The sequence below is a fragment of the Sebastes fasciatus genome, chromosome 14, assembly GCF_043250625.1.
Source record: "Sebastes fasciatus isolate fSebFas1 chromosome 14, fSebFas1.pri, whole genome shotgun sequence".
NCBI lineage: Eukaryota > Metazoa > Chordata > Actinopteri > Perciformes > Sebastidae > Sebastes > Sebastes fasciatus.
The window spans coordinates 1,450,678-1,476,261 of record NC_133808.1 but is presented as its reverse complement, the minus strand read 5'-3'; the positions used below and the strand labels follow the sequence as shown (position 1 = coordinate 1,476,261).

General features: G+C 42.8%; 1 protein-coding gene across 1 annotated transcript; it reads left to right on the top strand.

The window, feature by feature from the left end:
* The first annotated feature begins 1,145 nt into the window (after positions 1-1,145).
* Positions 1,146-25,145, top strand: cavin2a (caveolae associated protein 2a). Its single transcript, XM_074658189.1, has 2 exons — positions 1,146-1,853; positions 21,222-25,145. The coding sequence occupies exons 1-2, from the start codon at positions 1,302-1,304 to the stop codon at positions 22,092-22,094; spliced, it is 1,425 nt and encodes a 474-aa protein (XP_074514290.1). The 5' UTR covers positions 1,146-1,301; the 3' UTR covers positions 22,095-25,145.
* The last annotated feature ends 439 nt before the right edge of the window (positions 25,146-25,584 follow it).

The window sequence follows — 25,584 nt, the reverse complement described above, 5'->3', positions numbered from 1 at the left end:
GAGGAGAACTGTGGACTCTGCCAACATACTTTATTGCTGTTCTCAGGTGTGTCTTTTCTGTGTGTGCATATGAGTAGTTGCAGAAAACCTAATCTCAGTTTAAAGGTGTGAATACTTTGTATTGATTTTAGATGGGATGGTGGCTGACCAAGCCTTTTACCATATCATGCAGAATCCAATAAAAGTCAGGTGTGGGCTTGAATGCGTTCCATAGTCTGTGGTGTTCAAATAGATTCTTGTCATAGTAAACACACATGCTTTTCTCCCTTAATGAACATGCACACACTGACACATTGGCCCACCACATTTTTTATTTTAAGAAATGTTAGATTGAAAGAGTGATTGTGTTGCTGTGGATGAAATATTTACAGTGATGGTGACAAAGGGACAAATTCAGAGAGGCCATGGGCACAGATGAGCTCATTGTTGAAACAGGGATTTCCACATTTCCATGTCAGTGTGCCCCATGCCATGACACAGAGCTCAAAAACAAGAGGGGAGAGGAAAGGGGCGCTCACAGGGCAAACAGTCATCCACTAACATATTAGGCACAGTGAACACACATACATACACCCCACTTTGACATAAAGAAAATATGGGCCGCGGTTGATCGACAGCATGTCAGTGGAAACATTCAGCTAAGTTCCCGATACACACGAGAAACACTGGCCTTCTGGTTTGGATTGTAGTTTTATCTTCACTTCATTGTTTTTTAAAGATACACACTCACACACACATCCATGTCTCTGGATTACAATGCAGTCCAGTACAGTTTGGTAAGCTACAAAACAAACAAACACACCAGCCAGGGCAGAAAACAAAAGTAGCATGCACACACACATTTTCTTTTTTTCTTTTTTTTTTGCAAATGCATTCAGGCATGCACAAAGTGGAATGGTTGGCAGTAGTCACATGGAAACACAAAGCAGGCTAGCATACAAGGAAGGACACACACACACACACACACACACACACGCACACAAACTCTACCTCTATTCTGTCAACAGGGCTTGGCCTGCACGGTTTCCATAGCAACCACGCCCCTCCCTTTGGCTTGCAGGGGAGGTGTTTTGAAAGTTCACAGTGTGTGTGTGTGTGTGTGTGTGTGTGTGTGTGTGTGTGTGTGTGTGTGTGGAGAGAGATAGACAGAGAAGGGGCGTGGAGGCTGAATTAAGTCCAAGAAAGTAAAGCAGTCAGTCTCCAGTAGTCAGCTGCAGCAGGTGACAGCAGTCCAACCACCACTACACTCTTCTAGTCGTGTTTCGCTCCATTCCAGCGGGACCTCTGACCACCTGTGGAACATGGAAGATCGCGCGTCCCACGCCGAGCTGAACAGCAGCGTCTCTGGCAGCACCCACACCATCCCCCCGCTGCAGCTGTCCGACAACACGGAGCTCCTCACCCCGAGCTTCAGCCCGTCCTCTGCCCCGTCCTCCCCGACCCCGACCGGCACCCTGTCCCGCATGGGCTTCAAGGGTCCCACCAGCCCGACCGGGGCCGTGCCGGGCAGCCCCACGGGCGGCCAGGTGAGCGCCATCACCGTGGTGGCGCTGCTCGACAAGCTGGTGAACATGCTGGAGGCGGTGCAGGACAACCAGCAGCGGATGGAGCAGCGGCAGGCCGACCTGGAGGGCGCCGTGCGGGTCGTGCAGGGCGACGTGACCCGCCTGTCCAAGACACACGTCAGCACCTCCAACAGCGTCAGCAAGCTGCTCGAGCGCTCCCGCAAAGTCAGCGGGCACCTGAAGGATGTGCGGGAGCGCATGGATAAACAGGCGGTCCAGGTGAAGAAGCTGGAGGCCAACCACAGCCACCTGCTGAAGAGGAACCACTTTAAAGTGATCATCTTCCAGGTGAGGCAACAGAAACAAACCTAGTAGCACAAAATGGTTCAAAGATTCTTTAGTAGGCTAAAACTAAACTACATGTTTCATTATAGTGTTGGAATTTAACAGTTTTCATTGACCTACTGCTCAGCCTATGAAAACAGACAGTTGTATATTCTCTTATCGGCTCTGGAGGGAAACCCTCCAAAATCTGAAAGAAAATCCAACCCAGGTGACATCATTGTGACGTCATCAGAGTTGTTTCAGCTCAGGGTTGAGGCGTAATACACTATTTGTAGCTACGTTACAAACCAGAGGCGTGGGGTTTGAAAAATGGAGGCATTTTAGACCAGCAACTCCCACGTTCTGCGAGGTAGAATTACTGTTTTTGTGAATGGAGTCTGGTGGCTTTGAGGACAGCGATATAACGGCATCAGTTCCCTGTCAGAAAGGGCTGTCTGGTGGCAAGATAAAGCGGTGAAACAAACGTAGTAGCATTAAATGCTTCAAAGATTCTTTTAAAGGCTATTACAGCCAGTGTTGGAATTATGAAGTGGCACTCCACTGATCTAAAGTTTTAATTTAGGCTGCTCGTCAGGAGGAGTAGCTTACTACTCAGCCTATGATTGTATATTCTCTTATCTGGCTCTGGAGGGAAACCCTCCAAAATCTGAAAAAACAACCCTGGTGACATCATCGTGATGTCACCAGGGTTGTCTCAGCTCAGGGTTGAGGCGTGATATGCTATTTGTAGCTAATAGGAGCCTACGTTACAAACCAGAGGTGTGGGGTTTGAAAAAAGTTGGCATTTAGGAGGCGACTTGATAGCATCTAATGAAACACGTGCATTATGGGAAATGTATGATCCAGTGTTTTGGAGCTTGACCCATACGGCTTCTGTACTTTCAATTTGGACCATTCTTTTTTTTTAACGGGTCTCTTGTGAGTCCCCCGACTTTATAAAATGCGATACTAAATGGATACCACATAGCTACTGTACCTTCTGCGCCTGCATGACATGTAATAACTCTCCCGACCGGCAGGCGGCGGTAGTCTGTATCTGTCTTTGAAAAAGGGAAACCGGAAGCTCGAGGACTGGGGATATACAAGCTGTTGTTGTGATACGTACATGAAACAAAGCGGCGTTTGCCGTCCATTTTCACACCACCCTCACTCACCACTTAGCTTCATTACAGATGTTCATGTCGCTGTGAAAATATCCGTGTGTTGGAATGATCAGATGAGATAAAGATGAAAAATGAGAAGAGTCTTCTGTGTTTTTCCACCAAAAAAACTAGGCTGTCCAAGCCCCCAGGAAGAGTGCCAGGCTGAGAAGCAAATATTCGTAGTGGCCAAACGGTGGTACTACAACGTGAGTTGGCATTTAGGAGGCGATTTGATAGCATCTAATGAAACACGTGCATTATGGGAAATGTATGATCCAGTGTTTTGGAGCTTGACCCATACGGCTTCTGTACTTTCAATTTGGACCATTCTTTTTTTTTAACGTGTCTCTTGTGAGTCCCCCGACTTTATAAAATGCGATACTAAATGGCTACATTACCTCTTTAAGGTTGAGGCATGTTCTATTTTTTTTATACAGAATATATTTACATCATGAACACTTCATGAGGCCTCATTCTAGTGTGCCTGTATTTGCATTCCCATTTGACTGCAGTAGTGGGTGTGTTCAGATGTGCGCACATTTCTTGTGTGCCTGCCTGGCACTGACACGTGATGTGCTGTAGGTGAACAGCACTTTATTACATTTTCAACACTTATAAACTTGTTGAACAGGACTGAGGCAGCCTGTAGAGCTCAGTTCACAAAGGACGGGGGGGAGCTGTTTGCTGGTTTCTGACTCTTGAAGTAGATTTCAAATACACCTCTACTAATAGAAGTGTAAAAGTGCTGAATATGATCTGGTTTCTGAATATAAGTTAAGACCTTAACAGTTTTTATACACATGTAAGCATGTAAGGCTCTTCCCTCTCATGTCCTCTGTGCGTGTGTGTGTGTGTGTGTGTGTGTGTGCCTGTGTATGTGTGTGTGTGAGAAGAAGGGTGTGTCTGGGAATGGAGCTGTAGAGGATAATAGAGGAGGGCTCAGACACTGACTTTGACTAGATCTGTTTACACCCCCCAGTCATAATTCAGACAGACAGATGGTTTTGGATGGATTTACCACTTCAACTGCCATATCACACACCTGGGAGGGTAAAACTCTATACTGGCACTATAAAAAGTGATAAACCGCCTAATTTCCCCAGGAAATTACGAGTGGAAAGTATCCTTACATAACCCACTCTCTCAAGATATAAAAAAACCCGTTGGAACTTGTGTTTACTCAGCGTGTACCAGATAGGCCAACCTGGGCTCTTGATATGCAGAATTATAATATGTGGTTGCCATGCAAGATGAAAGCAGTTCCATATTGTATTTGAAGGATGCATTTCCATTCAACATAAAAAAAATATATTCTACGCTCTGTGCATTAATATGTGCATGGTTTTTTTATGCTTACATGTGTGTGTGGGTGCATCTGAGCAGCGTGTACGTGCAAGTGTGTGTCCAGGCAGCAAAAGGGGGGCCATTGTTGACACAGCCAGAGCCCACTGAGAGCTCTTAACTGCTGCTGTTATCTGGTTTCCCAGGTACTGAGGCTCTGTTGTTCAAATGCAACCGGTGCCAAGGCTTTAACTTGCACAAGGTGGCTCTGTGGGTGAGGCACCGTGGATCGATTGGATTGAATCCCCGGTCAGTTTCTATGTGTTACAAGGGTGTGTCCTGTTGCTTTAGAGATGTGTGGACGGTGTCGATTGCTTTCAATGCATTGTCAAATTCCATGCATCCTTTGGATTTTCCGAGTTGTGTTTTCCTGGTTGCAAATATCTTTTTGTTTTTCTCCTGTGACAGGTTGTTTTCATACACAGTCTGTAGCTATATCCACGAAAAGTACTGTGCTGTAATTGGTATATAGATCCCAGGAAATCAGTTTGTATGTAATCCGCGTAATCGTGAACCAGGAAGTGTAAAGAGCGACAAACGGCGCGTAGGGAGGAGGTCGAGGTGGATGGGTGGGTCAAAAAACACCTGACTTTCGCCCAGGAAACCGCTGGTCATTTCCCGTATGAAACCAGAGGTCAACCATGATTTATTTGTCACGTAACTTCCGTACTTAAGTTATGCCACTTCTGCAGTTATTTTAACCGAAACCACCATCTTTTCCTAAACCGAACTAAGTACTTTTGTTGCCTAAACCTAACTAAGTACTTTTGTTGCCTAAACCTAACACAGTTGTTTCCTGTGAAGACTGATGTTTATTTAGAAAAGACTGTTTGCATGTAACGAGCAGAAACTGACACGTGTTGCTGGGCATTCATAGGAAAACGCATAGAAAATTAGGAATAATTTTTGGGCAGATATCATACTACATACATATGTACAGTATGTAGTATACAGTATATATTATATGTAATGTATTCTCATTACTTATAATGAGAATACATTGTATGTAAATGTGTTTAACCAGTGTTTTATATTTGACCTATTATATCAATATGATTAGAGCATGTAGGAGCAGGCTATACTTTAAGGTTTACTTTCTATAGTAGGAGTGTTGTGTTGCTCACAGTTAAAAGTGACCTGACTTCTGCTGAGTTGAGTTTTTGTCCTCTAAATGTGAGTCAAGCTAAGAGCATAGCGTTTGTAGATGGGTGTAGTAGGGCCAGGTATGTGTGTGCAGCATGTGTGTGCGTGCAGCCTGCCCATTGGATGTTATGCTGATGTGTTGGGTCAGGTGTATGCAGTTACAGAGCTGGTAAATGAGACTTGGCGTGCCTGAGGGGAGCGGGAAATAAAAGAACTGTTCAGCCCTTGTTCCTTCTCTTCCCTGAGCTTGTGTTGACTCTTTACTGCGTCCATCACTTTCTGCCTCGCCTAATCTCTTTTTTGCCTCCAGTACTGGGTGTGTGTGGATGTTTTTTCTGGATTTTCTCCATCTGGTGCCGGGCTGTAATTTTCTTATCTGATATCTTTTAGTTTATGTTTATATGTCCAGGTATATTTCCCTTCTCACATTGCTCTCTCCCTTTGATTCTTTGTCTTTTATACAAACTCCAACTTACATGTGACCACTTTTTTGTTTTTGGTCTTTGGTCCGGCCACCTGTCCTGATTCCCTGAAACTACACGAAAGCACATGCTGCACGCCTCACGCTGCTCTTTGATAACGCTGCACACCCAAGAGCCAAACTCTCTGTACCAGCCCTGCAGCTACTGGCCAAGAGGCCCTCATCCTCCTACCCCCCCCCAAAAAAATTGATCTAGAACACTCATCACCCTGTACGTGCCAGCTGAGGTGGAAACACAGAGGGTTTCTGGGTAAACGCCCGCAGTTGCATGGAGCAGGGGTCTATACCCGCTCCAGGCTTTGGCCACGGTCAGTCAGAAATGGCAACACTGTTTGCCGCTCCGCTGCGTTCCTGTGCATAACAAGGACTAATGAGGACTTAATTACCGATGCTTGGCCCTTGTTTGTTTGTTTTTCGTGGACCAGTGCTCTTCCTGTCCCCACATGCTCCCCCACCCCCGCCCCCCTTCTCTGGGCCTTGTCTCTTGAACACACGATTCCCAGCCATCTGACATTTCAAGTGTGTACAGTGTAGAAATTGTTTTGGTAATTACTGTTTGGAAAGGTAAAATGTTTTGTTTTGGATGGAGATATTTTCTATTATTTGCCAAATGGATTAATTTCACAGGCTCATTACCTGGGTTTTTAAATATCAACAGTCGCCCTGGAGATCTTATCTTAATTGCATCGCTGTGGCATGCTACATGAAATCCACGGTATATCTGGAATTTCATTTCCTGCGACCAAAGTCATTTATTCCTGAGTAGATCTTAATCTCCCCGTCTGTGTTTATGTCACAGCGGAATTTCATCACAACAAACAAGTCAAGCCACAATAGCAAATTGAATTTAAACGCCGTGAGAATTGCATTTGTTCTCCCGCCTTGCACACACGTGGGCCCGGTTCCGAGGGGAGTAGTTGTGCGTGGCCCTCGTGGTGGGGTGGGAAGAGGATGTTTGGTGATGAATGTGTTTTTGTGATCCCTAATCGCAGACTGGCAGGGAGTGACAACAGTCAGAGCTCTCACACACTATCAAAGAACATTGGTATCGCGTTGCAAGGAAAGAGAAACATGCTCCCCAGCCAAACTAAACACAATGGCTGCAACAGGTTTTTTGTTCATAAAAGTAGTGCTGTAGGAGTCATGATGGTATGAGCGTCTTCTTTTGTTTCTCGTTATTCAGCTATGCATGTATTAATTAGGGCTGTCAATGCATTAAAATATTTAATCGTGATTAATCTGTAATCTGTTCAAAATGTACTTTAAAGGGAGATTTGACAAGTATTTAATACTCTTATCAACATGGGAGTGGGCACATATTGGAAGTCAGTTAACAACACAAAACAATGACAGATATTGTCCAGAAACCCTCACAGGTACTGCATTTAGCATAAAACAGTATGCTCATATCATAACATGGCAAACTGCAGCCCAACAGGCAACAACAGCTGTCAGTGTGTCAGTGTGCTGACTTGACTATGACTTGACCCAAACTGCATGTGATTATCATAAAGTGGGCATGTCTGTAAAGGGGAGACTCGTGGGTACCCATAGAACCCATTTACATTCACTGATCTGGAGGTCAGAGGTCAAGGGACCCCTTTGAAAATGGACATGACAGTTTTTCCCGCCAAAATTTAGCGCAAGTTTGGAGCGTTATTTAACCTCCTTTACAACAAGCTAGCATGACATGATTGGTACCAATGGATTCATCAGGTTTTGTAGTTTCACATGATACCAGTATCTTCACTAGCTAGCTCTAGCTTTACAACTGAGCCCAGTACAACCGAAAAATTGATTGCGTTAATGAGTTAAAGAAATTAGTAGCGTTAAAACAAATGATCATGAACTTGTTATTATCATGTTCACTTTGACAGCCCTAGTATTAATAAGTTGAAATGAATTCACTGTAAACTCTTCAGATTGTGAAACGTCTCCGTCTATCACCACATCCTGACGTTCAGTACAGAAGACGTTAACAGCCGTTTAAGGGTTCTGAGGGATTGGTTTCACTTCAGTCATTGTCCTTTTGTTCTGCTACCCATCGTCATCGTGCTTTTTGTACGTCGACACTTGACCAAAGGTTGTGACTTAAACTTTCAGCTGCAGGAAGTAAAAGCTGTTACACACTCTGTTCATACTCTAAGATGGAGGACAAACTGGTAATTCTGTTCCCAGCCTCGCCCCGAGCTCTTCCCTTTAGCCTAATGACTCATAGCTCATTACTCTGCAGGTAAACCAAGCTTAATAACGGCCTAATAAACAAGTCAGCTGTGTCAGATCCCTCTGGGTCCCATCCTGTGCACACAAATCAAATGTGACACAAGTGAAGCTTTACCACAAGGGAACCCCTAAAGACGTAGTTGAGAGTAAAATTTGAATATAGAACACTTATTCAGCCTCATCCAAAACAATATAATGTTCATGGACAATTAGATATTTGAGTATAATTATAGTGCACATACTGCGTGTGTGTTCAGTGCAGAATCCTCCATTATAAAATCCTATCCATTCCCACAGGTTGGAGCAGGCCGCTAGCTGTAGGCTACGGCTCAGATTAGTAGTGTGTGTCCCTGCACCAGGTGATGTATAGCACCAGCGTGTAGCCTGAAGCAGTGCTAGCTGCTTCAGTGCATTCAAACATTCCCAGCCTACATTTTACCCAGCTTTAACCCAGAAGTTTCAAGTGATAGGATAGTTGACTCAAAGTATCCTTACAGCTAGTGCCACTTTCCAGAAACACTAAATAAACCCACGGTTACATTAAGAACTACTACGTGACCACACATGGCTACCTTGTGATTGACAGGTCGATACCACGGCGTTGTCCGGTCTGGGAGTTGTCCGTGTTTTTGACTCACAACTTTAAAGGCCTTTACGCACCGGCGCTGTGTGATTAATTGGCACTTCAATATATTTTCTCAAACTGTTGTTTTTGTCGTTCATAGTTTCACACAGAACGTGAATATTACACGGTGAAAAAGCAGTGGAATTTTTTTTGATTGTCTAATCTTCCGCGCTGCGAATAAATGCATCAACCAATCAAGTTGTTAATTCAAATAACCAAGATGGCGACGGACAAAATGCCAAAGTTGAGGTTTCTAAACCGTAGTCCACAAACCAATTGGCAATGTCACGGTGACTACCTCCACTTCTTATATACAGTCTATGTATGTAACACAGTATTTTTCATTTATTTCTGCGGACTAACCAGTAGGGCTGCATTACAGTAATGTGGTTTGATTTTCCTCAGTAACAAGTAGTGTAAGGGATTACAGTTTCACATTGATGTCTTACTTTACAGTCACTAATCCCAGTAATTACTTTGACTTCTCGACAGACTGGCTTGTTCGCTGTGTGACCAGGAGATAGATGGGATAGTTGATGTCAATTTTGTATCTGCACGTGCAGGTTAAAAAAGGTTTATTATGTTTGATACAAATCCTGTTAGATACTGTGAGGACGTCATATACAAGCCTGGAGTTTAAAGAGAATATTGCAGTTTAAATATTGGTCAGAAATATCGCAATTAGATATTTTCCACTAATTGTTGTTGCCCTACCACTGACCATGAGTATGTGACTTTCATACATTGTGTACTTCACAATCTCGAGTTGCGAGTGAGATTTTTGTGGAGGCGTGCTGTTGGATCAGAGTAAAACTGGTCTCAGTGACAACAGACGGACATGGCTGCGCAGCCTTTTTCCGCCGTGCTATCTAAATGAACAATGAGCTTTGTTTACAGCAGGGCTTCTAGCTTTGTCATCACTCTTATTTTCCCTTTGGGGTTCATTCCTCAGATAATCCTCTGGGTTTTCAGAAAACAGAAAATAAAGAGCAGAGAAGTGTGAAAGAGAGATAAATATAGAGAGGAAAACGATGGCAGGAGGAGAAAGACAACGTGGTCTGTTTTTGTTGACTAGTGATAATCCCAAAGGAAAACAGTGAGTTTGGATAAGAGATTATACTTAACTTTGCAAACTGCTTGGGTGAAAGACATGCATGTGGACAGGGGAGCATTATCTTAAGTGCTTGCTCTCTTCAGCCTGATGTCACATTCAGGTTTGACAAGTCTTCTCAACAGTTTCAGTCTGTGAGGCAAAGACAAGTCTGAGCGAGCCGCTACAACAGACTGGAGATGTTTGATGTGGCGTGCTAGCTAGACAACTGAAGTTGATTTTTAATTATTTTCACGTGCCATGAACTTAAAGTTGGTGTTAAAGTAAACACAAAGTCAAAGGGACGATAAAACAGAGCTGCGTTCAACGATAAATAAAGGCGGCAACTCTTAAGCTATAGCCTCCCAGCATATCCCATGATGCACGGCACTTCTTTTTTCTCCGTAACTGCCGAGAGCGCATATTTAGCATGTTTTTTCATGATACCGCAAGTATTAATAAGGTAATGTCATTAGGCTCTTTTGCACATTAGCACTCACATGCTCATTTTCACTCTCAATTCTTTGAGCTTTCTCTTTCACACTCACACAGTATAGCATGTTAGATGCAGATTTATTGAAGGGAATGGAGTTAAATGGTTCTAAAAACAGTGCTGAGAGTGTTTTTTATGCTGCCAAAGATGCTCAAGGTCCTATTAAACTTTTGACTCCTCCTGTCACCTCCCTGATTTTCTTCTCTACGTGTCTGCTCCTTCTTGACTTTTCAAACCTCCGTGTCCATGATCCAATCCACTGGCCAAGGCCACAACATCCATGGCAGGAAAAGGGAAACAATAGCCACGCTGGTTCTCAGTGGTCTTACTGTATTTCTCTGCAACATGAAAATACAACATGTCTTTAGATAACGTGATGACTTCTGGGCTTCTCTGCGGACACTCGTGCCCTTTGACCTCCACACGGGGTAAACATTGGGACAATTGGTGGTAGCCTTATCAAAAAATGCTCATGGTATCTCCACACAGCCCTTATCAAACAATGGCTGTGATTCGCACAGTTTGGGATTGTACTGAAACAATGCATAAGGGGGGAATATTGGGAGATTTGAACAAAAGAGCTAAAGGAGATTAAAGCTGCAGTAGGTAGAATTGCAAATACGATTAAAAAAAGTTATTTTTATAAAACGATCATTATATCCTGACAGTAGTGTATGAGACAGGTGATCTGAAAAAAATCATGTGCCTAGGTCCTCCGGTGCTCTTAACGGCATCTGCAGGATTTCACAGACCGGAGGAAAACAACCAATCAGAGCCGAGCTGGAGCCTTGCCGTCTCTGAGCAGCTGTCAATCACTCACAAACTCTGATCAAACGGTCAAACTATGCAGCGCTGATCAAATATGAATCAATATTCTGTTACTGTAATGCTGATTTCTCACGTAAAATGTTCTCAGAATCATTTTTAGTGTACTGTTTAGCTGTAAAATGAGAGAGTTTGTGCCGCCATGTTGAGGAAATACCAAGCACCGCCCACCAGCTGGAGCAAACTTTCTCATTTTACAGCTAAACAGTACACTACAAGATGATTGTGACAACATTTTACGCGAAAAATAAACATTACAGTAACAGAATATTAATTCATATTTGATCAGCGCTGCCTAGTTTGAACATTTGATCAGAGTTTGCGAGTGACTGATAGCTGCCTCCGTTGAATAAACAGCCAATAGGAACGCTCTCTCTTTGAAATGACCTGTGATTGGTCAAAGTCTCCCGTCACAGGCTATATGTTCTAAAGTCTGAAAACAGAGCCATGAGGAGGTGCAGAAGTCTAGTTTTCTCTCAGAACACTTGAATTACAATATGATGAAAGGTTATTATGGAATTTTTGGAACATTCTGCCTACCTTCGCTTTATCATTCGAGCAGAGTGAAAACAGGAGTGACAAGCACCGTAAATGTACAGGAATGTGTTGCAGTGACACTACGGAAGACATTTCTCACTCATCATACATGCACAGAGGGGACGGTGCGAGACGATCGCGTGTGATCTGGTTAATGTAGAGGATGTGCAGTAAGTGATAATGGTCCAGTAAACCATAGGATTATTCTAATGAATACCATGTATGAATTCATTATGGGAATTGGAGAGCATACATCGCAGAATATGAAACTTATCATTATCCGAAGTGCAAGGACTGCTATCCTGTAAATTACGGGCTGAGTGAACAGACGTCTGACATCATCATCATTTCTGTCATGAGGAATAATCGGCGCCTCTCTGGATCTCCATCCTGCCAGCACGTCAGCATGAATCGGTTATTGTGTGGTGTGATTACACAAGCTCGCAGGGCCAGTAAACATGCCGTGTTTTCTTTTGGAGAGGCAGATATGGGAGGGGTGTGGATGGGAAAGAATGCCATAACTTGTTATGCAAAGCTTCATGGGTAATAGGCCAGGAGGCATGATTCAGAATTGGCATGAAGTCGCTGATTTATGATACTTGGAATCATAATGTTTGTCACTATTTTGAGCATACTTGGTACGGTGGTATGGAGGTGAGCAGGGATCTTAACAGTTGTATAGAATACTTGTATGTACAATCATTAGTGCAAGGCAGTGTAAAGACGCCAATACACAGTGTACAGTACACTGAGAGTTTATCATGAAGCCCAGTCCCATGACAAACAGCAGAATTCCATTTCCTTTCCTTCCTTTCCTCCTTCCTTCCTCAGTCCACAGATGGCTCTTCGTGCACATTGGGGTGGGGGGGTGGAGGGGGCGTGACGCTACGCAACCAGCTGGGTGGGGGTGAACTGGGACACACCTCGCTGCACTGTGATGGGAAGGGTGTAATCAAAACACATGCTGATCAAGGCAAATTTGCACACATCACATGAGTTTCAGGTAGACACAGTACCTCAGCTGTTCATGCATGGATGAAGCTGTGTGTGAGAGGGGGTGCAGGGACTGTAGTACACTGGACAGTGTTTTGTTTGGTAGGTTGTATTACAGATGAACAGGATAGACAGATTTAGAGAGTAAAGGGAGGATGGGGGGAAATGATGAGAAGAAAAAAGGGGAATAATCAGAGCAGAGATTTGAATTGAGTCCTTTGTTTGAAATGTGCTTTACGTAACAGTCTGTTATCAATCGATAAGAAGCATCTGAAGCTGCACACTCTTTAAGTAGCATTCCGTTAGTCTTCAATCTCCTTTCTCTAGGGCTGCCCCCTCTTAGTCGATTAGTCCACTAATCTGTCGTTTTGGTCTTAGTCGATTATGATTTCTTTACTCCATTAGTCATTTTTTTATGCTATTTTCATGCTAAATGACGTATTTATAAGAAACTTGTGAACACATCTCTGGTAAACACCAGATTTAAAGTGGAAGTGCAGAAACTCAGTTTGACAGATCTGTCGATGAAATCAATGATTCTTAAAGTGGGGTTTGGGGACCGCCAAAGGTCCGTGGCCCTCTGTCAGGGGGTCCGCGAAGTAATTTGCTTTAAATTATAAAATTGTGCTGTATCATTAAAAAGCACATATCTACAGATGGGGACCATTTGTACCAAGCATATTGTTTCCATTACTCGCACCCACATTCATTTGGGCCAATAGAGACTCTGGTATGATTGTGACCCATCACATCAATCTGTCATGAATCAGTCAGGGTCACTTCACTCAGGGCGCAACGAAGCGGTCCTGCTGCTGCTTAGCTTATTAGCCAGCTAGCTAGCTGGTGGGAATGGAGAAATATTTGAGTCAGTCCACATCGTCAAGTGATGCTAAGACCAAACTAGCTAAACTGAGAAAATAGGACGACAGTTATATCGAGTTTTAGAATACAAATAGTTCCAATGGCATCTAAGAGTACAAATGGTAGTAAGCGTTATGCTTATTCTGTGTTAGGATTATGAGGAGGTCCTTGGAAAATGTTCTCCCCTTTAAGAGGTCCCTGGCACTAAAAAGTTTGAGAACCCCTGAATTAAATCAACTAAGCAATTACTCAACTAAATCATATGAGTGTTAGTCGACTAAGAGTGTCTTTGGTCGAGGGCAGCCCTACCTTCCTCCCTGTTTTTATAAGCTAAGCCTTTTGTCTTTCTCATTCTTTACCAAAATAATTGCAGGGGTTTGGCTGTAGCAAATGTGCGCACACATGCATTTCAGTGTGTGTGGTGGTGATGGTGTGTACCCTCTCATTGGTGCAGTCCCCGGAGCCGGAAGCACCTGACTCACTGAGCCAACACACCTGTTCTAACCTCGCCCGTTAGGATTTAGAAAACCTCCATTCATCGTCTGAAGGGCCAGGAAACACACCTGTTCATTTTGCTAACACACACACACACACACACACACACACACACACACACACACACACACGTGCACACACATGCACACATACACATTAATACATAACTGGCTATGTGCAAATGTGCAGTACAAGCCACAGAGGAGTGATTATTATGGTTCGTATGGGTACATGAGTAGCTCTCTGTCTAGTTTTCTGTGTGCGTGTTGATTAGTACATTTATGTGTTTTAGGTGTTTTTTATTGTGTACACGGAAAGTGTTACATAATCCAGCTGGACAAGACTACGACGGTCCAGCCATGCTCGCAGTTCTGTGAGGCTGAACTTCAGCACAGTGGTGCTTTAAGCTGAATGCTAACATCGCCATGCTAACATGTAGGGCTGTGCAATTAATAGAATTTCAATTACGATTTTGGCTTCCAACAATTAGGAAAACAAGATAATCGACATAAAGCGATTATTGTGCCGCATTCCGTTTAGGCGCTCCAGTTTGGTCTTGTGTTATAAATCCAGCGCACCCCTCTTCTTCACAGCGGTGTGCGTTTGCCCCGCTCGGTGGGTCCGGGACTGCCGCTCGGTGTGTGGGAGGAACTCTCGTTGGAACTCTCCCCAGTGCTGGCTGGCCCTCGCCGGGTGCATTAGCTCCGTTGTGGTGTGCTGCGACTGGCTCTAGGTCGGCTAATCGTGATCTCAATATTGACCAAAATAATTGTGATTATGATTTTTGCCATGATCGAGGAGGTATAATGTTTAGCATGTTAGTGTAGTGTGATAGTGTGTAGGGATGGCACGATACCAGAAAGTTAGCAGTCCATTCCGATAGTGAAATTCCACGATTCTCGATACCCAATTCGATACCATGGTAACAAAAAACAAACAATAAATATTTAATTAATGTAATTAATATATTATTATTAGTCCCTGATGGATCCGCCTCAAGTTACTTGTCAAAAACAAAATTATACAAGATTATATTAGAACACATAAAGATAACTTGCCTTCGTCCAATACTCATTTTTACTGAATTTTATTTAATTTAATTTTGTTTTGTTTTGTTTTGTTTTGTTTTGTTTTGTTTTATTTTATTTTGTTTTATTTTATTTTATTTTATTGACGGGCCAATGTACATTAATCAACATTCAAACAAATGTAAATGTACCCGAGTTAGCCAAGAGGCTAGTTTTCATCAGCAGTCTCTTTGCCAGATGTTGTTAGGCATCCTAGAGTAATAACAATAATACAATATTTACAATAGTAAGAACATACTACATTGGTAAAAAGCATATACAATAGAAACAGTAAATATATATTAATAAATAAATAGAGCTTGAACACATCATAATGTTACTCAATACAACCTCCGTACATTAGCCGTTAGCTCCGTTATTTAGCCAAGTAGGACTGGCTGACCGGCTGCTAACAGCTAACGTTGCTAGCTCTCCTCCTGCATTATGAGGGACTTTTTCTAGAGATGAACCGATACTGACTCAAATAGCTGGATCGGGTGTATGTGACAATGGTGCTGATCTATTCAATTCAATTCTATGTTTATATACTATATACATTATAGACTGGAATTATAATTCCTGTTTAAGTTTTGACCAATTAGTTGCTGCGTCTCAAAGTTTTACAGTGTAATTGTAATTCCTGTTCATTTTGAAGATTTTTTTTACCAATTTTCTGGTGTACGATTTATTATTTTAATGATAAATAACAATTCAATAAATGTATATCTATGTATTCATATGTTACATTTTGATTTACAAAGTTAAGAAAGCAATGTTTAAGTCAAGCCTGATGTTGCTAAATGAGTGCTAAAGTTTGTTAATTAGCACCAATGAAGCACAACTGAGGCTGATGGGACTGTCATTCTAGTTGCTATAGATACACACATCAACAAAGGCAAAAGAAACAGTATAGGGTATCATTACCATATGGTATAAACAGAGACACACACTCACAGGGTAACGTGAGCCCATCTGAGCTCTTTGAAGCAGTGGTGACGCCGTCCTGCCCCGCCCTGATCTCTCTTTGTTTGAATGGAGCACGAGACTTCCATAAGCTCTTAGTAACACCTTGCAGGACTTGCAATTAGATGGCACTTCTACCACGCAACTGTTAAAGGAGATCTTGAACTCCATTACGTAAGCGTTCCAAACTATCTTTGAAGTGCGTGCGCCCTTTATCGTACAGTAAACTTGCTGTCACAGTAAATTAACTTTGTTTTTCTGGTTTGGTTTGGTTTACTTTCATCTTGCTCTTTTAAATGCTTTTTGTAAACAATGGCTGATGTCCTTACACGGCTGCACAAATACACACTGGCACACAGACACACACATGCATACACATATCACATTCTCAGTGGCTAATGAGTGCTTGCTTAGAGGATGCATTAATTAACAGGGCTCCCAGGAGAATAGTGCCAGAATGTGAGGTCTACACACACACAGGGCAGACCTGGGTCAAATGGTATTTAGGAAGATTTTGTTTGTTCTAGCTTGCTTGCCAAGACTGTTGGGGGTTAAACTGAGGACACACTAATTTCACCCTATTTTACTATTTGGACGGCCAAACAACATAAACAACATTTTTACCAGTCAAACCAAATGAGAGATGTAGACAAAGAGACAAAGAGGAAGTCAATGCTGGGGGAAAAAGGCAATGATGAACACTGTGGACTCTTGCCGTGTGATTAGTATAAGCACTCGTCAATTCAAATTGACAAGTGAGGCATTGATTACATTTATCACCACGAGTAACGCATGAATGAATCAATAAGACTGCACTGTTACTGCAGCAGGTCTAGTGCAGTATGTGGTGGGAGAGCTCGCTTTTCATTGGAGGGCGTTTGAGTTTCAGTTGCTGCCTCCCACACACTCCAGTACCCACAGTGATTATGTCAAACATGTTTGAGCCAAATCACAAAGTCTAACGGCATGCCCAGACTGGAGCAGAGGAGTCACGATTGAATCTTGAGAAACCTTAACACCACCAGACAATCGGGAGATTAGTGTTTATTATCAGGGAATGTCGGGGTCAGGAGAGGCTCTGATTCTCTAATCCTGACTGCTCACATTAGGTGGGTGTTTGATAAGATATCTTAAACTTCATGCTGATTAAAACAATTTGACCCTATCCGACTTAAAATTGTACACAGAAAAGGGAGCTGAGCATAATAAGTCTGGAGTAATATCATCTTCCTATAAGCAAGCTTTCTGGTGTTTCTCTGTAACGTGTTCAGCACAAGAGCTGTCACCCACAGAGTTGCTGACTTTCTGATTTGATTCTGCATGAACACGTTGAGATCCACACAGCCTCTGTGGGTGTGGCACAGCGTCAGACCAACAGTAAAATGGGGCATGCAGATACTGCTCACCCAGCTATGACTGGAGGGAGCTGCAGAGAACCAAACTGAAAAGAAGGAATTAGAGTTGAACCAAACCAGAGTTAGTGGTAACCAGAGCTGCTCCCCAGGGTGCTACCTTTTGTCTTTTTGGATTTCAAGTTACAAACCTGCACTTCATCACAACTCCCAGCTTTTTGGGGATGATGACATACCCCTAGTGGTCCTTGGTGGTATATAAAAACTCACAAACTGTCAACCCATACAGAGAAGCAGTTCCTTGATGTTTTACAAGTGTTACCTCTAAGGAGCAACATCAGACAAATCATTTAGGATCATTTAAAATTGACACCAGAGAGGACCAGTATATCTAATTTATCAACCCTAAGTAACCACCCCTACTGTACTATACATTGTGCTGTGTATTTTAAAGATGACCTATCATGCTCATTTCAGGTTTATACTTGTATTTTAGGTTTCACCTAGAACATGTTTACATGCTTTAATGTTCAAAACACGCCTTACTTCTTCATAGCGGCGGTGCTGCAGCACCTCTTTTCACCCTCGGTCTGAAACGCTCTGAGCTAGGGATGCACCGATTTGACTTTTTCAGTTCCGATTGTGATACCTGGGCGAGTACCGATTCAATACATAAGGGATAATGTACAGCGAGCCGGTCATTGTTGTGAAAGAATCCCCGACAGGGCGACGCTGGTCTCTCATCGCTCTGTCGGGGATTCTTTCACAACAATGACCGGCTCGCTTTACATTGTCCCGCTTATCATACGGCTACTTACTGAAGAAATCAATATTTAGACACAAAAATGGTCCTCCAGAGTCTGACATCAGAGCTGCGCCCATAGCAACGGTCTGTTATACTTAGCAACAGTCTGTTATACAGAAATTACTGACTGCAGGACGCCGTGATTGACCAATCAGAATCGAGTATTCAACACAGCCGTGTAATACCAGTGTTTAATCAATAAGCTGTATGCCTCACTGTGTGGAAGTGCCTGAAATTATTCTTTTATGTGTAAGGCAACATCAGGCTTGACTCAAACATTGCTCTCCTAACTTTGTAAAACAAAATGTAAAAAATAAATACATAGTTATACATTTATTGAATTGTTATTTAATATTAAAATAATAAATTGTAATTCAAATTCCAGTATATAATGTACAGTATATAGTATATGAACATAGAATGTAATTGAATAGATCGGCCCCATTTTTACCGATACCCGTTCCAGCTATTTGATTCAGTATCGGCCTGATATCTGATCCGGTATCGGTATCGTTGCATCCCTAGTTTGAGCTCCTGTTCCCCCCTTCGATTCGCTCTAACTAGCTTTGTTTGAAGGCGTGCCAAACTAGCCACTAGGCAGGTATTATGCAAATGTGTTACTTGGTGACATCACTTTGTTACGGAAGAAAAGGTGGAAATTCAAGCAAGGCGTTTCAGGCAGTTCAGGAGTAGTGTTTCTTGGGGGGGGGGAGTAACTCCCTTTGGCGTGGACTTTGGGCTTTGTAACTTTGCAGACCCTTAACATGCACAAAGACGATATAACACACTAAAGGAAAGGGGAAAAAGTATAAAAGCTTAACAGTTCTAAAACATTCCTAGTTTTTTACCTTCCCCTGTAAACGTGGCCGTGAGGTTGATGTTGTTCCTTTAAGAACACACTGGCAGATTTATTAGCATTAAGTGGGAGATACCTAACATGCTTGGCACACACCTGAACTGTGAATCATGCCTGCATGTTTAAGGTCAAGGCAAGAGATATCAGGTGTCTGGAAAATGGTAAAAAAGGTAGGGTTTATGCATGGCTTTCCACCTCTCAAGAGCTTTCCATACACTATGGAGTGCTGTGAACTGCTGTGGATCAGACTGGGGTAAAACAGCAGTTGGACATAATCCTGAGTGCTCATTGCAAACAGCCTCAGGTCAGGTTAGCCTCATGGACAGAGTTTATACAACCAGAAAAATGCAGGAAGTGATGCAAAAGTTCTTGAAGTATTATTGAGAAGGAAGCACACTTTGATACGCCCTTTTGATGGATACATCTTGTGTAAGTATAGAATTTGACACTATGATAACAATATTGATCAGACCTTTTAATCACTGTGGGAGTAATTCCTTTTACATCATGGTTTTGTGCCGTTTTCACATCACAATCACAATCTCATATATTATATGACTGTCACAGATTTTGTATCATCTTATTTCACACATTTGACCGACTTCATGAAAAGAGCTGCAAATAACAGCGTGTCAAAATTGGCTTGAATGTCCTTTTAAGCAAAAACAAACCATTGAGTGTTGAGTGAAGAATGGACAGGAGGCAGGACTCCTCTAGACCATCTGGTTGGCCCAGTCCTTAAGTATGTGTTAATGACACCCCAGGAAAGATGCATTGCTCACTCCTTCAACAAACTATGGCATGCTTTAAACATTCCTATAATGTCCTACAGTAAGAACTGCCATGCATTCTTTGAAATGCATACTTTAATGCAGACTCATTCTTAAAAAGCTTAAAAATCATGGTGTACAGAAACAACTATTGTTTAAAAGTATGCCATTGTGTACTGAAGGTGCCTGGGGCCGACACTGGTGCTTGATATTGACATATCCTGAGGTTAAACCATCTCAAATATGAGTGGCTCTGCTATCGACCTGTGAATGCATATAGTTTAAATTCCAATGAAGGAATTTAACCGCCTCACAAGGAATAACAGGCCTGTCCAGTGCTCTCAGAGTAGAGCAATCTTGTGATGAATATGCGCCTGGTGTCGAAACGTTAATCCTATCAAAAATGAACTTGAAAACATACAAATATGCTGTGCACTGTGCTGTATTTAGTCAACTCAAAAAAACAAGTATCCAGCTGTGGTACTCCAAGCTGATGTCACTGGGAGGGCTTCTCTATGAGCATTTCAAATGTGTAGTGGAGTATGTCAACCACTGAAGCTGCACCCTCACTCTCTGCTCACTCCTGGGTGTGAAAGCATGGGGGCAGTGGTGGGTGGGAACTCTAGCTCGTAAATCCCCAGTGGAGTGGAACATTGTGTATGCGTGTGACTGTGTGTGATTGCATGATTGTGCACAGATGAATGGGCAGCAAGTAAGAGGGAGGAAGAAGAGACTGAGGAGAAACAAATTGAAACTCTGGATGTTGAACTTACTGTTCTCCATTTCAGTCTGTTTATGGTCATCATTGTGTTCATGGATGGCGGGTTAAAGGCAGAGAGAGACATAAAAAAGAAGAAAAAAAAGTGAGAAGTGTGTGACTCCTGAAGAGAAAAAGGAGGAATTCCTCAGATGTCTTGAGGAGAAGACCAGGGAGGCATGCACAGACTGGTTTCATCAGTCCTCAGCAGGCAGACCAACCCACCCTCTGGCCTGTAGAGTGTATTAAATGCAAAGAGCCATTTACAATGGCCAACCATGACCATATTACTATACAGAAACATTTATGGGGATGTGTGTTTGGACGTACATCTGAAATATCTTGACTTTAACCATCATGGTCAAGATTGCCATTGAAGTCATTGGAAGTTGTAAAGTTACTTAACCCTGACCAGAACCAATTCAAACAAAGATATCATCAAGGTAATTCCTTGTCAAACTAAGTCCTGGTTCAAGCAATCATGCTGATTCACAACTGATCCAAATGACCACCCTCTTAACCCTCCTGTTTCTGTGCTTCTGTTTCCAATAGGAAGACAATGAGATCCCCTCCACTGTGTTAGTCAGGGACTCCCTCAAGACCCCACAACCAAGCCAGTACGATGCAGAATCCAACTTTCCTGCCCCCTCTGTTACCGGCTCTATTGATGGCCGCGCCCATGAGGAGGGTCTTCAGACCATCAGCCTGTCCTCCGATGACGATGATCTTACGGTGCACCACGAGGAGGACGAGATGTTTGACGGCGAGGGCTCAATGGATCCGGGCACTTCCCGCGGATTCGAGAGAAGGGCTGACAAGTTCAAGCGCAACAGCCTAAAGAAGGTGGATAGCATCAAGAAGGCCTTCTCGCGTCAGAGCATCGAGAAAAAGGTGAACCAGATCACCACCAAGATCGTGCCACCGGAGAAGCGCGAGAAACTCAGGAAGAGCCTCACCCCTAACCATCCCAAGAGCCCGACTGCCAAGTCCTCCACTTTCAAGGTATCTCCCATGACCTTCAACGTCAAGAAGGTCAGAGACGGGGAGACCCCCACGCAAGACATGGGCTCACCCGGGGAAGAAGCCCATGTGGAGATCCCTGCTCTGGAAAGCTTAGATGCGGAGTTCCCCTTGGCAGAGGTGCACACCCAGGGAAGCGTTGAGGAGCAGTTCCAGGAGATTCTGAGTCCCTCCACCCCAGAGAGCTTGAAGGCAGAGCTGGCAATCAATGGAGAGGCACAGAGCATCGAGTGTGAGGTAAACGGCAGTCGTTCTGCTGGCCTGGCAGTTCCAGAGCTTGATGAAGATGTCGGCGAGGAGGAAGAAGAAGAGGAGGAAGAAGAAGAGAAAGACAAAAGCCCTGTCGAGACAGCAGCAGATGCCCAGATTCCCACAGCAACAATTGCTGTAGAGCAAGTGTCTTAATATGATTTGATTTTAGTGAGCATCTATTCTAGTTTCCCATTCTTTCTTTTCTTGCTCAAATTTCTACAGTCATGAACATCCAGCAGGCACAAATTATCCCTCCATTGCAAACCTTGCAGTCCTTTGTTCTCGTCACAAACAACCACTAGAAACACACTCGGCTTCCTAAGGTAGTCCATCCTTGGACCATTCCTGCAACACTACCTTTGATTATCACCAGCTTAGCCCACAAACCTTGACACAGACTGTACAAGCAACTAGGTTAACAACTAGACCTAACAGTGTATCAGAATCCAGTGCAAGTGCTTCCTAAACCGTGTAGCAGGGCTGTCCAAAGAAAGCACCGATGTACCATAACTCACTCCCATTAAACTGGTGCCCACCTCCTCAATAGCAGCCCATCTCCAGGGCGCTGGGCCAACTATCTCCCTACTGCTGTGTTTGTCTGCCTCTGGAGCTCTCTTCCTCACTGACAAATAGCCCATTCGTTCTTTGTGTTTTTTAGTGTGAAAAATAGTAAATCTTTGGCAACAGTGGTGCTGCCCACAGCCTGCTGAGGCAGTGTGTTGCCAGGCTGTGCAAGAGTTGGAATGGGGAGTTTCAGGGTTTTCAGTGCAAAGGTCCTGGGGTGTTTTGTTGTGAACTAGAAGTTGTTTACTAAATTCTTTGGACGTGTGCTGAAAAAGCCCAGATCTTAAATAATAACAGGTGGCTATTACTTCAGTAGTGCGAGTGGCGCTGTCTTGCCTCCTGTCCTTCACCTGCGCTTGTCAAATTGTTTATTACTTCCATAAGGAGATCCAATTAATCATTTCTGATTTTATCATATGACCTACCTACAATACCACATGAGTTGCATGCGGTACATCAAAATATTTTTAATTGGTGTTTGCCAATTGAGTAACCTCCAGGCGCTGATTTGAAATTAGAATAGATGGCGTTTGAAAGAGTCTCAATGTTCTTGACTTAATCAATAGTCTTAAAGGGGACCTATTATGCTCTTGTGCTTTTTCCCTTTCCTTTAGTCTGTTGTATATTTTTTATGTGCATGTAAAAGGTCTGAAAAGTCACAATGTCCAAAGTCCACGCAAAAAGGAGTTACTCTCCTCCACAGAAACACTGCTCTTGAACTGCCTGAAACGCCTCGCTTGAAGTCCTGCCTTTTCTTCGTGGTGATGTCACCAAGTAACACATCTGCAAAATAGTTAGTTAGGCATGTTCTCAAACGAAGCTAGTTAGAGCGGAGCTGGAGCGGAGTCTGAAGAGTTTGGTTCAGTTGACCTATCACAACAGAGTGGACCAGCTGACTGGGCTTTTTGTAGGTGGGGCGGGGGGCAGGAGCTCAGACCGAGCGTTTCCGACAGAGGATTAAAAGAGGTGCTGCAGCACAGCCGGTATGAGAAAAGTAAAGCATTTTGAACATTAGAGCATGTAAACATGTTCTAGTAGAAACCCAAAATACAAGTACGCACCTGAAAATAAACATAATAGGTCCTCTTTAAGAAAGGTAAAAGAAAGGTAAAAGATCAACTTATTTGCAAATACCAGTTAACATGTTTGTGCTTACCTACACTGATGCAAATGAAGGACATCGTTGCAGGATAGAAGCTACTGTATTATGCCTAGAAAAACGAGTGACACAAAGAACCCTGCAGGTTTTAATACTTACATACTAAATGTCCCTTTCACAGCCCTTTGTGTAATCTGCGGGACAACTTTGTATGTTTATGTACAGGAATTATTTTAGTTTTTTTCTATGTGAGGCACACTACTCCCTAGGTATTAACAGCTTAAACGCCATAACATAGTAACTTTATGATAACTGCCATGAGTGTGTGTACTTTATACAGTAAATGTATCTGTGAATTTGTTTGGAGTTACTATATGATACTTGGGTGTTTGTAAGTCGTCTTTTTCTTTAAGGCATCCATAACTTGCATGGTGAAATGTTTACTCAGCTTCATATGTTCAAGACATAAACACTGTATTTTACATTTGCCAGGGCACCATCACTAAATCCCCTCCTCCTACACACATGCACACACTCCTACTGTGCCTTTTACCTTGCACAAGCTAGTATGAGTAATGCAGTCCTGAAGGGACGGATTGTTTTTGTAGATACGAGTGATAGTAAAACACACCTGAAGTTTTTTTGTTCTTCTTCTTCTGAGGAATTCCTTGCAGCTAACACTTTATGGAGCAAAGTCGTGGGTTTATACCAATTACATAAAAACTGAGAACGTTTCAAGTTCAAAGGAGGTGCAAATTCATTCACAATCCACTTTTTGTTTGGAAGTAATGCCTGATAGTTTCAAAAAGTGACCCTCCTCTTGTTACACGTTGTTAGGGCTATTCCAGCCTTAGTTACAGATATCCAATGCCATGACTCCCTAAAAAATATTCCAGCAAGTGATACCAGGTGCCAGATACTAGAGAGGTCACAGAAGTGGATAAAGGCGGAGGACAGCATTCCTAGCTTTGACGGATGACTCTTGCTCAGCCCATTTTTCATGCTCTTGGCCTCCTTGTTGAGACGGTGCGAAGAGAGGACGACTCTCTCTGGAGCCACAGGTGTTCTGCCCCTGTGGAGGCTCCTGGGCATGAGCATGTAGTGGAAAGGGGACATGTGTGGGTGTTGGGAAATGTGGGAAAAGGACTTCAGTTGTTGGAGAGGATGATAAAGTAGCCTTGGGGTTAGGCATATGTATGTAAAATTGTGAGTGAAATGCATTCGACCGTGGGAACTGAAATACGTTGTAGGGGGTATACATACCAATATCTGGCACTGCAGGATTCCATTACCTGGACCCCACTATGTCCATTATACTTCTTCTATATAGGCATAAATTCTTAACTTCTTAAAGTCAAAATATAGTGCCCCAAATATTTGATGTCTTATTTATGCAAAAGAAGTCAGAAAAGTAGTGCACATGAAATAGCAGAAATATTTTCAACTGTATGTAATTCATGCGTTACAAAAATTAACCTGCCAATTTTGCTCAATGGGATCTGTAAGGAGAAAATAAATAAATAGACATAAATGATTTTAAAGAACTTGTTACCTGTGTTTATTAAATATGCGTAGTCATTCTGAGTATTTTTTTCTTTTGAATTCTTCTTTCTATAAGTCATTTTACTGAAAAGGGATTGAACACTAGGCTTATGTGTACATTCTTTGTACTGTAGGTTAAAATGTGACTGGCTTTGCGGTATTTTCTGCTTATTCATGCAAATGTGTTTCTTTGGTGATATCTTTAATGTTAAAAAAATGTAATATCTAGATTTGTTGTGTCTTAAAGTCTGTCTTGAAATCAGACTGTTTAATCTGGATCGGCTGTTTTTTGCTAGAAAGTTCAAACACCAGATATCTACAGCATGTGTCAGGTCGTGATCTCGTGTTTACCATCATCTTTGTTCATACAGAGTTCTTAACTTTCTAGCCTGTTCATTTAGTTAACCACTTAAACCAAAGATGTTTCCTTCACAGCAG